Here is a 16,169-nt window from a genome sequence, read left to right as displayed (position 1 = left end):
TTTGGTTTTTTGTGGTTTTTTTTTTTTTTTTGTCTTTAAAATTATTAATTCAGTAATGAATCAAGGGAATATAATTAGTGATTGCTAGACAAAGAATATGAGAATATGTGAAGATATGAATTGTGAGCGTAGCAGTCTGGCTCCATGTTCCTCACTTCTTTTGTGTATCTAGCTCTACCTAAGAAGGTTGGAGAAAGACTTGGATAGTGAAGAAAAAGAACTGCAGTAATTGCCTGGGAGAGGCAGGGACAAAGGATAAGGACTATATACTTTACTCATACACCTTGGCCTGGAACTATGCAGGTTGGTGGACAATTACTAAAGGGCAGAAGGTAAAACCAGCTCCACACAGGTGAAAAGTCAAGCCGAAAAATGTTACTTCTGGATACATCTTTACTTCTTCTGATTTATTCTTTGTCATATATTAGAGGATAGGGATAGACCTCCCCCACCCTCATTCAAATCTGTCAGTGTAGTAAGAAATATGTATTTATATATGTGTGTTCTGGGGAAAAGGTAATAGAAAATTTTGAGAGGTAAAAAGAGGTAAGGCACTCATTGTGAGAAATGATAAAATACCAGTTCTATCCAGGATTCAGAGCTGTATCTAAAACTCTTGAGTCATAAATTCCCAACAACTGATGTAGTCTCAGGTCCTTTGTATTGTTAAGTGCTGTCTATTGATCTTCCTAAAGTTGTCGTTGTTTCTGGGCCATAGGGCCTGTGGGTTTTCCTCTGTTTCCTGTAATTCTTAGGATAAAAATAGAACATCTTATTAAATTAAAAGTTCCATCTTTTTTGTAGGTTAGTGGTGCTATGGATTGAACCATTGAACCCACAACCTTAACATTGAACTATATTCCTAGTCCCTTTTTCTTTTTTATTTTAAGACAGATTCTCAATTGCTAAGCTGCCCAGGCTAGTCTCAAACTTGCAATCCCCCTGATTCAGCCTGTCAGAGTGATGGTATTATAGAAACATAAAAATTGTACAAGAATGTTCCTACTTTTGAAGCGCAGCTGTCTTTATTACTGGCTTCTTTTAAGGTACTTGGCCTCTAAAAATTATCTCAATGTTTGTCATCCAAGATGGGAAGGATAGAAATATAAATTTTGAAAAATCTTATTTGTCCCATGTGTCTGCTTCCAACTTTTGTATTTAAAATTTTGTCTCTTATGCCTCACAATTACCACTAAAAGAAAAATTTGCTGTAGTACTTCACAAATAGTGCTGTGAGGGAAATAATGCGTACTGTTAAATTATAGTTGTATCTGGTTATGGTAATTCGAGCATTCTAAGAGTCTGAGGTGGAGGATCACAAGTTCGAGCCCACCCTGGGAAGTTTAGCAAGACCTTGCCTAAAAAAAAAAAAAAAAAGGGCTAGGAATGTAGCTCAATGAGAAGGCTTTGGTTGAATTCTCAGGATGGATGGAAAAAGGGAGGGAAGAGGAAGGAAGGAAGGAAAGAAGGAAGGAAGGATAGATTATGGTAGGTAGACAAGTAAAAATATTGTGGTTGTAATTTTAGTTGTACCTAGTGATATATAATTAGCCCCTTAGGTATTACCTTCAATATGTGAAACAAAGCCTACATGTTATACAAACTCTAGTATAATGTGGGTATAAAAACTAATATCCTACTACCTGGGCGTGATGGCGCACGCCTGTAATCCCAGCACTCAGGAGGTTGAGGCAGGAGGATCGGTGTGAGTTCAAGACCAGCCTGGGCTCCATAGTGAGTTTCAGGTTAGTCTCAACTACATAGTGAGACCCTGTCTCAAAACAAAACAATATCCTTTGGGCTAGGGATTTAGCTCGGCAGTTTCCCCACCTGCTTCACAAGTGCAAGGTTACAAGTTCCATCCCCAATACCCCCCCAAAAAAATATATATCCTTTGAAGATACAGTGGCACTCATACATTGCTAATTCATCGTAGAACTAATAAGTTAAGAGGTGTATATTGAGGCTCTGAAATGTTAAACATTTAAAATTTTGAGAAGTTATTCTAAAGAAAAGAAATGAATATATAAGGAAAACAGTATACATATGTTAATTTTACATATTTTATAGTAGCTTAAAATAACCATCTAAAATAGAGATTTAATTAAGTAAATAGGACCAAGTCACTAAGAAAATCTTTTTTCTTCTTCCCACTATTAGAGATCAAACCCAGGACCCTGCACTGAATTATTTCACCAGCCCTGCTAATACAGTCTTATTCAACCATTTAAACCATAGTTATCATATATGTGTGTGTGTGTGTGTGTGTGTGTGTTTACAATATATTATAGAGATTTAATTAAGTAAATAGGACCAAGTCACTAAGAAAATCTTTTTTCTTCTTCCCACTATTAGAGATCAAACCCAGGACCCTGCACTGAATTATTTCACCAGCCCTGCTAATACAGTCTTATTCAACCATTTAAACCATAGTTATCATATATGTGTGTGTGTGTGTGTGTGTGTGTGTTTATACAATATATATAAATATATAAATATATATAAATTTATATATAAACTATTAACATGGAAAAGTGTGGTGTTTAAATAAAATGTAAAAAAAATTATATTTACTAAAGTAATATTAGTAGTGGCTTTTGAGACAGGATCTCAGTATGTAGCCCAGGCTGGCCTTGAATTCACAACAGTCCTGCTTCAGCCTCCCAAGTACTGGGATTACAATCATGAGCCAGCATATCAGGCCTATTTTTCTTTTTTCAAATATAATTTATAGATCATTTTGATAATGAAAAATACCTAAGATTATTTAGCATTTTAAAGAAGCAAATCATGGTGGTGTGCCCTCCTATAACCCTAGTAATCTGGGAGGCTAAAGCAGGAGGATTGCAAGTTCAAGCACCACCTGGGCAATTTAACAACTTAGTGAGGCCCTGTCTCAAAATATGGGATATGGTTCAGTGAGAAGGCCCTGTGTTCAGTGCCTAGGACCAAGTATATAAGCAATGGGTTGATAAATTTATAGTATTCTAACATGTTAATTGGTTTATAGAGCTATTTGCATTTCAAATGAAGTATATGACTAAAGGCAGTCTGAGCTCTATTGGCAGTTGCCAAGACCATATACCTCTTCATAAAAACTGAAAAATTGCAGCAGGGGTTTTTATTCAGTGTTAGAGCATGTGCTTAACATGTACAAGGCACAACACCAGAAAAGAAAAAAACACACTAAAAAATAACAGTTATTTTTTCTGTACTTTGTTTATACTGGTTGCACTTACAAGAAAGTTACCTATAAATAAAGAGAAGTACAAAAGAGTGAATTGTTCCTTAGGTTGAGACACCAACAAAACAAGCTACATTTGTACATGGAATCTTGAGTTTTGTGTATGTGTGTTTCATTTTGTCTTGTTTTGTTTTATTGGACAGATTGATACTATATACTTCAGGCAGGGCTTGAACTCACTATATAGCCCAGGCTGGTCTCAAACTTTTATCAGTCCTCCTAAATCAGCCTCCAAAGTGTTGGAGTTACAGAGATTTGCCACCGTGCCCAATCTTGAATTTTGATTTTAGAGGTTGCTGGAAATGAAACCGAGAGCCTTGTACATGCTAGGCAAACACCACTGAGCTAAACCCATAGTCCATAAAGTTTTATTTTAACTTTCTTATCTTTCATTTACATTAAATTTTCAACTAGATAATAGTAGTATATGTTAAATTTCATGTGACTTTCACACACATATATATGAAAAGTGGTATACATGGCCTTTTTTTAAAAAAAAAACTCATTTAATTTTCTCTCAGTATTTCGCTTAATTGCAATATCTTAGTTGATAATGTTTAAGATTTAGAAATTAGAACACCTTACCAGATCTTTCTTTTTGTATTCACACACAAAGATCACACTAGGTTGAGAAAACCTCTCGAAAGTTTAATTATGGTAACTGTATCTGCCGATTGAAACTACTTCTCTAGTTTGCAGTAATAATATACTTTAAGAAAAGTAAATTTGGTTCTGCCACCTGCCTCGCAAGCACAAGGTCCTGAGTTCAGTTGCCAGTACCCAAAACAAAAGAGAGAAGTAAGATTTAATATGAACTATCATGAATCTTAGTTTGGAGGAGGCTTTGTGAGTGTGTGGGGGGGCACTAGGGATTGAACCCAGAACCTTAGACATGCTAGGCAAAGGCTTTATGACTGAGCTATATCCCCTAGCTCTTTTTTAATGTTTTTTGTTTGATTGGTTTTTGGATTTTTTGTTTTGAGACAAAGTCTTGCTGCATTGTCTAGCCTGGGTTCAAACTTGTGATCCTCCTGCCTCAGCCTTCCAAAGTGCTAGGATTATAGTCATGTGCCACAATACCCAGCTTTGAATTTTATGTAACTAAAAAAAATACTACCATGGACAAGTTCCTGGGTCCTTGGGTTTGACCCTCAACACTGGGGGGGTCACATGACAGAACTTAGCAGCAAACAAAATTGATACAAAGCTTATTAGATAAAATATTGATAAGCATTAATATGTTTAAATTTTTTATCATGAATTCCCTTTAGATAATATGCAAGGAATTTGGGTCATTTATATGCTCACCACATTGCCATCATTTATTGTATCTCTTGAATTAAAGTAAATATTTTTAGTGCATGAATTTTTGAGGTTTTTACACATAAACTAGTTAAAAGGAAGACTCAAAAAAATTTTTTTTTGGTACTGGGAATCGAACTCAGGAATTTGCGCTTGCAAGGCAGGTGCCAGAACCACTGAGCTAAATATCCGGCCCAAGTACTAAAATTCTTGATTCCTTATTGATGTGTAGATTTAATTCTGTATGATTTAGGCTGTTCAATTTAGGAATTGAACTCAGGGTGTGTGCACTGATCTGTATTCCCCAGACCTTTTTTTAATTTTCACCAGGCCACTAAATTACTCTTGTCTCTACCTCTCAGAGTACTGGGATTACAGATACACCAGCCCAGGCTGGGGTGGGTTCTACCTTTCAGTCTTGCTGCATTAGCCTTCTGAGTAGCTGGAATTCCACCACTGTGCCTGGCTGAATTTGGTATTTTATAGAGATAGGAAAATTACTTTGCAAATACTTTTCTCCTCCCTCTTCTTCTCCTTTTCCCTCCCTTCTCTATCTTTCTGTGGTGCTAGGAATTGAATTTTTTTTTTCAGCTTTAATTGAGTTTATTGGTACATTTTAGGGATACAGTACAGTTACATTCATTGTTGGGATCTTGTACCTCTACATGACAAGTCTTGATTCTCATTTTTTCCCCTTACCCCTGCCCTCCCTTCACCCCCTCCTCCCCTTCCCATCTACAAACACTTTATTTTCATCTTTTCATTATCTCACATTTTTTTCTTTTCCCTTATTACCCTTCCCCTACCCATCCCACCTTCCGTACACCTTTAGCTCCTTTCTTCTCATTTCTAAATGTCAGTAATCTTATTAGGATCTTATGTATTATTGCAGATTATTCACACCAGGGAAACTATTCAGTATAGGAATTGAATTTGAGGCTTTGTACATGATTGGCCAACGCTACCACTGAGCTACACCCCCAGACCTATAATTTTTAAATAGAAAGTTTTAAAACTTGGCAAATATATGGATGCATACTTAAAGATTTGTCCTTAATCCTACCATTGAGAAATCACCCCAGTTAATAATTCATTCTTCCCTTCAGAAGAATTCATGTTTAATCTGTCTTCCTTCAACTTTCATATAAAATGCCTAACTTTTTAAGAATACTTTTATACATAAAACACTAATTCTTAAACTCTTCATACTCCAATCTGTTCTGACCTATGTATACTTCCCCAGGCAATTCTTATCATTCTCCAGGCCTTTTACCTGTGTTTCCTTTGGTAAAAATGTCTTTTCCCTCATCTTGTGTTCCTGATAAACATCTAATCTTTTTATTCTCATTGAGTTTATTGGTACATTTTAGGTGTACAGTACAGTTACATTCATTATCGGGATCTTGTACCTTTACATGACAGGTCTTTGTTCTCATTAACATCTGATCTTTTAAAATCTAATCTATATACCATCTTTCAGTAGACTTTTATAAATCATTCCATTCTTCACCTATAAATGTTATTATATCTTAACACATTCTAATGCAGTTTCTAATTATGTGTGCTTCCCATGCTAAAACTGTATGCTTTTACAAAGGATACTTGTATAAACTTGTCACATAAAAATTAAATTTTTTTTGAGTTAGATTTCTGCAGAGTTAAGTCCTCAGTTGCCTTAAAACCTGATATGATCATAATTTGGTGCTCTCCTGCTTTGAAACTTGCTGAATTTTGTACTTGAATTGACACATCGTCCTATGAAAATTTTGTCCTGCCACTTATTTTTTGTTTGGCGCCCAACATGCAAGCTAGAATTTGTGAGTGTCCATTGCCTTGTGACTTGCTATCCTTTCCAGCCAAAATAATTTGTTTGGTACTCATTGTTTTTGGTACCGATCAAATCTCCTGGAACCAATTAATCACACACACCAAGGCACCCCTGTACTTTGGGTGGGGATGTAGCTCAGTAGGAGAGCACCTTCTTAGCCTTTGAAAAGTCCTGGCCTCAGTAACCAACCCCCCAAAAAATAAAATGATAATTTGATGCTCTGTTACGGATTTTTTTATTGGTGCATATTAGTAATACAGAATAATATATTTATTTTGGTATATTGATCGATGCATATATTGATTATTTTCATCCCTGTTAAGTTCTCTTTTTCCTGCTCTTTGATCCCTACATATTCTTTTTTTTTTAGTACTGGGGATCAAACTTGGAACCTTGAGCTTACAAGGCAGGCGGTGGAACCACTGAGCTAAATCCCCAGCCCCCTACATAGTCTCATTATATACAATTTTTGGTTTTTTTGGTACCAGGGATCGAATTTATGTCCTTGCCACTTGCAAAGCAGGTGCCAGAACCACCGAGCTAAATCCCCAGCCCGATATACAGTTTTTAAAAAGCATTTTATTATGGAAAATTTCAGACATCACAAAAGTAAGAATACTAACTAGTACAAGAAAATCCCTAAGTATGCCTCATCCAGCATCAACAATTAGTATTCTATTGATTTTTTTTTTTCTCCTCAACATCTTTTGTGGTGGATAGTGTCTGGGGGTTTTAAAAACATCCTAGTATATTATAATTTCACCCCTAAATATAGATAGAATGTTTTGATCTTACATTAATTATGGTTATGTTAAGCGTATTTCCATTGTGGCACCTAACAAAATTAGTATTACTTTTTTTTAGTTCATATCTAAGTTTCCCCTGTTATTTCAAAAAGTCTTCTTTGTAATTGCTTTATTTGGATCAAGGCCCAAACAATATTGATACATTACATTTGGTTAATTGCCTTTCAAGTTTTAGCTTATAACAGTTCTTCCTCTCCCCTCAACTTTTAAATTGTGGATTTTAGAAATGTCTAAATTCTAGATTTGGCTGATTGCATCCTCCTGGTGTCATTTAATAGTTTCCACTCTCTTATACTTAATATTTCCTATGAACAGGTAGATCAAAAGGTATGATTATATTTAGGTTCAGGTTTTTTTCCTATTAAGTTTTTCACAAGGATTTTTCATTATGGTTACTGTGTACTTCTTTGTATCAATCCCATTAAAAATATATAATGTCTGGGGCCGGGGATTTAGTTCAGTGGTGCCACTGCCTGCCTCTCAAGCACAGGGTCCTGAGTTCAATTCCTGGTACCCCCCCCAAATATATATATATAAAATACATAGTCCCACTTTTAAGTAATTATTAATATTAATTAGTAGAGTCAGGTATTGTCAATCTGATAATTCAGTTAAAAGTTCAAGTTTAAGCCGGGTGTGGTGGCTCACACCTGTAATCCCAGCACTCAGGAGGCTGAGGCAGGAGGACCGCCTGTGAGTTCGAGACCAGCCTGGGCTACATAATGAGTTCCAGGTCAGTCTCAACTACATAGTGAGACCGTGTCTCAAAAAACAAAAACAAAAAAAAAAAAAACAAAAAAAATTTGTTTATAAAAATTGATTTTATTGTGTATTTTCCCGTGTAAATTATTTATTTTTATATAGTAAACCGTATTTATTGTAATAGATGAATTTGTAATTTCCCGTTTTCCAAAATGGATTATGATGGCCACCCAACCCACTAATGTCTCATTATGTATAGTACTTTTTTTTAGGTGGGGGGAGCGCTAGCGATCAAACCCAGGGCCTGATATATGTTAAGCAAGTATGCGATACCTCCATCCTCAGTCTTTGTTAAAGACCTATAAACTAGGATTAACATCATAGTTTCACTTCACTAATCTACTTGTCTGTTCCTACAACAATATTTATTTTATTGAAAAGCTGGGTGTGGTGGCACATACCTTTTTATCCTAGTACTCAAGAGGCTGAGGCAAGGAGGATCACCATGAGTTTGAGGCTAACCTGGGCTATACAATGATTTCAGGGCCAGAACTTGAACTACATAGTGAAACACTTTCTCCCAAAAAAAAACAAAAAAAAAACAAAAGCCCAAATAAAAACAAAAAATATTTGTGTTGTATCTGTTAGCGCTTCCCCTCACTCATTGTCTTTTTCCACTCATTTCCACTAATTTTCCTTTTTACTTGGTGGATTTAGCAGCCATTGGTGATAAACATATTTATTACTTCCAAGTTTAGCTTTGCTTTTAAGAACTTAATTTTATAAATTTTAGAAATAAGAATTATGCATGATTCCTACAGTACACCTCTTTTGATTTTTAAATGTACACCCATAAAATAGCTACTTCAAAATTGAGTAATCATTGCTTCCTTACTTTATAGATGTTTTAAAAATAAATTGGCTTTTCTTTTGCTTTCCCTTTCCCCACCCCCAACAGATCGAAGAAGAGATGTTGGCTTTACAGAATGAACGCACAGAACGAATACGAAGCCTGCTAGAGCGTCAAGCCAGAGAAATTGAAGCTTTTGACTCTGAAAGCATGAGACTAGGTTTTAGTAACATGGTCCTTTCTAATCTCTCCCCTGAAGCATTCAGCCACAGCTACCCAGGAGCTTCTGGTTGGTCTCACAATCCTGCTGGGGGTCCAGGACCTCACTGGGGTCATCCCATGGGTGGCCCACCACAAGCTTGGGGTCATCCAATGCAAGGTGGACCCCAGCCATGGGGTCACCCCTCAGGGCCAATGCAAGGGGTACCTCGAGGTAGCAGTATAGGAGTCCGCAATAGCCCCCAGGCTCTGAGGCGGACAGCTTCTGGGGGACGGACGGAGCAGGGCATGAGCAGAAGCACAAGTGTCACTTCACAAATATCCAATGGGTCACACATGTCTTATACATAACTTAATTGAAAGTGGCAATTCCGCTGGAGCTCTCTGCCAAAAGAAACTGCCTACAGACATCGTCACAGCAGCCTCCTCACTTGGGTACTACAGTGTGGAAGCTGAGTGCATAATGGTATATTTTATTCATTTTTGTAAAGCGTTGTTTTGTGTTTACTAATTGGGTTGTCATAGTATTTGGCTGCCGGGTTTGATCTTTTTTTTTTTTTTTAACTTTTTGGGGAAATTTTGAAAAGGAATTGATATTAAACATTTCATGTATGTAGTAAAATGAAATTGGCTATAAAGGGGGTATTTTCTGAATACTGCAAAAATAAAATGCAGCAAAAGTGGCTTGAATCATCACTTTAGGGTATCATATCCTGAGAAGTTTGTGAGAAAATCTAAAGCTATCCTCCATATTCAAAATTTTTATGAGCCACTGACAGCAGGCAGCATATGCTGAAACAAGCTATTGGAGTACACCTGCACCTCCTCACCAATATATTATATTTTCTTTATTAAATTGATCTGACTTCTCAGCCTCATTTGGATTTTAAAAATCAGAAATCTATGAGCACTAAAGGGTTGTGTTGACCTTTTCAAATCATAGAAAATAACTTAGTTCTTTTCTGAATGCTTCATAAGTTTGTCAATGATTTTTTCAGATCAGTTGTGCCTTCTTTGTGTCACAGCAAGTTGTAATTGCTTAAGGAGATCACAAGCTGTATAGGGATTACATGAACCAACCTGTAAGCCTTTAAAGGGGAAGACCAGCAGAGTGAGGGGGCCCCTGAAAGTTTATATGATAAGTATGTCTAGCAGCAGCATGAGGAGATGAAGTATATGTTTCTTGACATTTGTTGCTTATACTGTGATATCTTATCCTAGCTAAGCTCTAAAAGTCCCAACATCCTGAACAGTACTTTTACTTTGTACTGAAACAAAGACAGAAAGCCAATCCAAATCAAATGCCAGAGTATTTGAATGATGCCATATTTGCAAACTGCCATCTATGGGAATTTTCATCACACTACATAGACATAATTTGACTATCCCCTTTTGGCTTATGGGATTTCCTGTTTACAAGTAGACTAGTCAATTATTTAAATGTTTAGTTGCCATAGTGAACCAGGAGCCACTGAGCCAATGACTACCAGCTGCTGACTAATCCTCATCACCACTGTAGATTTTGCTGCATCTGCAGGTCCTCTGTTTTATAATTGCTGTTTTTGTTGCTGCAGTGCTTTACAAACTTCTAGTTCATTGAGACTTAGTGACTATTTGGAATCATGTTAACATCACACAATAGGAAACACCACTCCAGAAGTCTCAAGCCTCAGTGCTAAAATACTACTGAAAAGGAGCTAGGAAGTTTGGCAAATGAAAAAACAAAACGACAAAAAAAAAAGTAAAAGTAAGTTATAATGGTCAGGGAATCTCTTGACAAAAGCTAACATTTGGTGGGGGGCATTTTTAAAAAACTTGTTCTGTTTTACAATGAAGGATCAACCCGATGTTGAAAGTCAGATATTACTTGGTATTTCCATGTGTATGTAGAAGTTGAGTTGGAGATGGGTGGGGAGCTGTGAATATGACTTGAAGAAAAAAATGTTCTCTTTAGTTATGGATCAGAGTTTCTTACAAGTTATTGTCCTGTCCCCTACCCCCTTGTCTTGAAGAACCCTTTTTTTTAGGTCTTGAAGAACTCTTGCTGCTAACTCTGGATCCTGCTTTTCATATACTGAGAGGGCTCCAAGATAAGACTCTCTATGTCCCTCATAATAATACTCTTTAACCCTAGACCAAACTAATGACCAAATTGTAATCTGTTAGTTTTCTCAAACAGATTTTTAAGTTTTCCCTAGGTACTGTATGTCAGCCCAGTCTCCATGAATCTTTCCCTGTAGGAATTTCTGACATCGATTGATTTGAAGGTAATTATAAGAAAATGAATGCATTAATAGAAATCCTTTAAAAACCAAAATCAAAATGGAGTTCACACATACTTCTAGCCAGTGTTTCAAGTAGAATTCTGATGTGTCGTCCTCTTGGCCATGCTCCGGATCACCAGTTTTTAGGTAAGCTTGACATATATTTGTCATAGCTGATAAAAAGGCTTTTAGTCTTTTTTATTTGCATTCAACTATTATACAGTATTTCAACAAGAAATCTACCTATTTGGAGAAAAATTATAAGAGCTTTAGAAATAAATGAAGTATGTAGAAATGTGATAGACTTTTAATACCTTTATAAATGTTCTTCAAAGATCTGGCCCCCCTCAACTACTGGAGAGGTAGAATAAGGAATCAGATCAGATTTGCTTACAAAACCTCTTGCAAACTCAAAGTACTACCAGTGATACACTTTTAAATCCACTTGTGAGCTTCAGTAAGGCTAATTGAGTTATTGAGTTCATTCACATCAAATGTACTTAAAAAGCATGATTGAATACTGACTCCAGAGGTCTGTCCAGTTAGGGTTTGTATCTGATTTGTGTGACAACTAGTTTTATATTGTAGGATATCATACCTGGATTATATCATTAATTTTAATTTAGATATATGTAGTTTGCAACAATGATTTAAATTAATTGGGTTTTTTTGTGTGTTTTGGGGATGTTAACTTCTGACAAATCTCATGATAGGAATCATCATAGAATAAAACTAGTAGCAGGAAGATATGAAGGGTTTTAAGATACCCTGAAGAAAGAGCAAGCACTTTCTGAATCTGTGTGCAAATGTCAGAGTTTAATCAAACTAACACTACCTCCTCCCTAGTGTTGGTGTTCACTCATATATGTGTTTAAGAAAATTAAAAGCATGGGAAATTTGTGTAGCATATCAGAATTTGTAAATGTTATATCTGGTATCCAGAGCCTGGCAGTGAAAAGTTTCTTGTGTTTGCCCTTATCCTTTTTTTTGTGTTAGCATTTTAAAAATGCAAAGCCTCATATGTTGAATCATTTTTATTCCTAATTAGATTTTCTTCCCTTTGCACATTTTTCTTCTTTTTAAAAGTCAGTTCTAACTCCAAATTAGAGTATCTAAAAGCATTTTCACTATATAGACAATGTTAGGTTAAGAATGTGTTTATATTATTTTTATCAGAGCTGACGTTCTTTTTAGTCATTTCTATACATAAAGAATGGCCCTGTATTTACAGTCACACCCATAGGTGAAATTGACGTAAGTATTTTGAACTTAAACATAGTAATGATTTTCAGCTGGCTAGACATAGGTACACACTATTCAAACACTAAAGATGCTTTCCTGGACACTCCCATTTCTATCAATTTTTCTCAAGCCCTGCCCCTCTTTTCCAAAATTGAAATTGCTGTGTCTTTTTTTCAGACCATAAGATAGACTTTAGTAACTTTCTGCTTTTGTAAGTACTAAATGTCTGGCATTTTAAACTTTTATAAAATACATTGTGTTGGACACTGGAATAATACTATTTATTTTCACCTGTGAAGATGACTTCATTGTACTTGAAACACCTCCTTTGCAATTCTCCATTTGTGCCATTCACTAGTGGAAATAAATTGTATTATACCATGATCTACTGGCTTTTTAAAACTGTGTTAAATATGCACATTTTTGGTATAGCTATTATCATTTGTATGTATATACTGTATATACATATGAGTGTCTATATGTGTGTATAGATGGATGGATGTAACTCATACTGTACATTTCCATCAGGGCACTTAAGGTTCTGTTGTTTTTGTTTGGTTTTATTTCAGTCCTCGGTAAAGGCAATAATCCGGGTGTGTTTTTTTAAAGTACTCTGGGTTGATATTTATGAAAAGGTGATCATTGGATTCAATCTTTTCCTTTTTAATCCCTCTTAGCACTTGAGTGAGTGGAGAGAAAAGTTAAAAAAAAAAAAAAAAAAAAATGGAACCATAAGTTGTAGTGCAGTAAAATAGTGCTGGGGAAGAAGCCAGTTGGTGTTTCTGTGAGTTTTGTGTTGTGATGTGACAAAAGATGAGTGATGACAAAGAAAAGTGAATTGTGGAGAGAACACTGGTAGTAATTTCCTCTGCAAAGATGATAAAAAGAACCAGTAAATCACAATCTTTATATATTATGTATTTCTTAGTGATGCCATGGATCTTTTTTATTCCATTAATACTAGTAATTGTATATTTTGCTGAGGATCTGAACAGCCAAGAAAGGAATTACAACTAAAACATCTAAGGTTCTCTTGAACTGTACAATCAATAGGAAATGGCCACTGAGAGCAGATTATGGTATTGGTGTGAGGAGCTTTCTGTTTTTAGCTGCCTCTTCTTGCTTGCTAATAGTAAGTTCTTTGTGCACCTTCCACCCCTTCTGAGCCACTACTATTCAAGCAGAGATTTGGCCCAACACAGCAACCTTGTCTTTGGAAGTTTATATCGTTCTGCATTTTGTCCCATGCTGAAAATGTGAAGTAATCCTAGTGTATATTCAAGTCAGAAAGTAATATATTTAAGGTGTGTAAAGTGAATCTCCTATAGTGGTGGATGAAGAAATTCTTATTTCTTACAGCCTTTAAGCAGCAAAATTAAAACTTGGGCTGTCATCTTTGAACTGCTTAACAAAATACAGATCATTATTCATTTTTGAAAAGAAACAAATTCACTTATTTTTTTTCCCCCAACATGATAGCATTTCTACCTAGGTTGTAGTGCTACCTTTTAAAATGCACTCACTCATAGTTGTTAAGAACTGGAAATTTCCCATCCTCAGATTCCTTAAAGGAAGAGTGTGCTGTACATTTAGCATACTTGCCCCTGAAGTATGCAAGGACTACTGATCGAAGTCTATTTTGCTGTGTCTGGTTATGTTGTCTGCACTTTTATGAAATTGCTACAGTAGATCTACATTGGAAATCATTTAATTTGTAAAGAAGTTTTATTATATTAAACACTGTCTAGAAAAACAAAGTGAAGCTGAGAACTCTTCCTTTATTGTCATATTTCCTACTGAATTCTGATAGCATCTGTTAAAGTTGTAATGACTAATTTTTTCTGTCTTGCTTATATTCAGATTTCAAAAATTTCCTTCATATATAGGAAGAGAATCCATTTGGCCTGATGGTAGTCTTCAGATCATAATACATGAATTAGTAGCACCTTATCTGCCTATTGTGGGCTTCTTAAACTTGCACTTCCCACCCACCCAAAGACGCATATCTTTTAAAGAAATTAAAGGCAGAGAATTAAACGTGTGGAGCCATGTACTATGTCACCATCACTGTTAATTGTTTCCCAGCAATCCAAACTTCTGAAATTTCACAGATTTTTTTTGTGTGGGAGGGTGTATGTGTCTGATTGTATTTTTGTTTGTTTTATTTTTAAATATACAAGGGGTTCTTTAGAGAAAAAGATTAATCCTTTCAAACAGCAGGATGCCCACCAGATACACTAATCCAAACATCCGTAGGTAGTTTGCCATGACAAAGTGGAGAGAAGGTGAGTCTCCTGAATTAATGAAAAAGGGTATCTTGATGCCCAAGAATTCCCCTCAAAGTACGGGTAATTCAACCTGCACAGTTTCCTTTTACTCACAGTTTTTAGCAATTGTGAGTGAAAAATCATGTAATTATCTGTAAATATGTAGCTAACAAATTGACCTAGTTTCTGTATTTTTTTGGTTTTGTACTAAAGTTTATAGGTCTGTGCCAGCTAGAGAGGAGTTACTGTCATTGCCAGTTGTGGTTCTAGCATCTAACCCTGAAACCATCCTAGGTGACATTTTTAGAATTAATGCTTAAATGTTGTTAAACAGGGGGAAATGAAGCTTAATCATTGGTCAGGTTTGAAATTTTTTAAGCTAAGTAACTTTATTTAATATAATGATTACACATCCTCAGTCATGAGTGAGGTAGGAGCCTCCCTCCCCCAGTGGCCATGTTTACAGAAGTGTGTTTTGTCTATAAAGTGCACAAGTGTGTTACTGTTTATGTAAATTATGCAGTTGATAACATTATGGTTTGGGACTTTTTATGGGCTCTTTACCTGAATTTTCAAATGAAATGAACTATGCTTATTGCTGGCACATTTATCCCATTTCTGGAACATTTTTCTAATTCCAGAATTACATATGTTCCTTAAACATTATCCCTATTTAACCTCCCTATCTCTGATAGGCCTTGTAGCCAAGGTATTAAAGACTGGTGAACATAGATGAGGGAAATGCATTTCTTAAAAATCCATGAGCCCTCAGTTGTATGCTTTCAGTACTTGTGTTATATGTGTCTATGGCTACTTTGAAGTCGGTGGTTTAGAAATGAGATACCAATGTTAATGAAAAGTGTGTACTCTTTGCTTTTGCATGGCTTGGCTTAGTATCCAAGGTATATTAGAGCCACTTGAAAGCATGAAGACCAGTTATATGGGAACAGGTTTCTCTCAGTGGCACATTTTACTTTTCCTTAACCCTCAAATACATTGTCTAAGCATGAACATTATTATTACTATGAATTGTACACGGTCATAGAGTGAATTATGTAATTTAAAAGGATACAGCTACCTATTGTTTGTAGTTTCTGGCTGGTCTGTGTGACCATTTGGCACATATCAAAAAACCCTTGAGGGGTGTTGGAACCCTTCGAGCCCTTTTTGGGGGGTCATAAACAGGTGTATTTAGTTTACCAAGATGTTGGATGCCTCTGGTGTATTGCCAGAGAAGTTGTCTTTTGGTGCCCATTCCAAATGTGCCGTTGTGCTTCCTTACCTTTCATACTATCAAAGAAACCACCACCCCTTCTTCTAACAGCATTTTTTGCCTTTTATTCCACATTAAATGGGAATTGTGCCTACTTAGAGTGCCCCTCCAATTAATTACATGTGTCCCAAAATTATCCAAGCTAGAGACACAAGGAAGAAAACACCTTTAA

At 35.9% G+C, this 16,169-nt stretch overlaps 1 protein-coding gene across 1 annotated transcript in view; it reads left to right on the top strand.

The window, feature by feature from the left end:
* Positions 1–16,160, top strand: part of Taok1 (TAO kinase 1) — a 123,496-nt gene extending 107,336 nt beyond the window's left edge. Inside the window, exon 20 of the mRNA XM_010642246.1 lies at positions 8,841–16,160. Within this exon, the coding sequence (XP_010640548.1) occupies positions 8,841–9,302 (462 nt within the window). The 3' untranslated portion in view covers positions 9,303–16,160. The remainder of the gene's footprint in view (positions 1–8,840) is intronic.
* Positions 16,161–16,169: the final 9 nt, after the last annotated feature.

Source organism: Fukomys damarensis, unplaced genomic scaffold, assembly GCF_012274545.1.
Source record: "Fukomys damarensis isolate Sample0158 unplaced genomic scaffold, DMR_v1.0_HiC HiC_scaffold_13, whole genome shotgun sequence".
NCBI lineage: Eukaryota > Metazoa > Chordata > Mammalia > Rodentia > Bathyergidae > Fukomys > Fukomys damarensis.
Note: the sequence above shows the minus strand (reverse complement) of the source record. Positions and strands in the feature narration are given on the sequence as shown.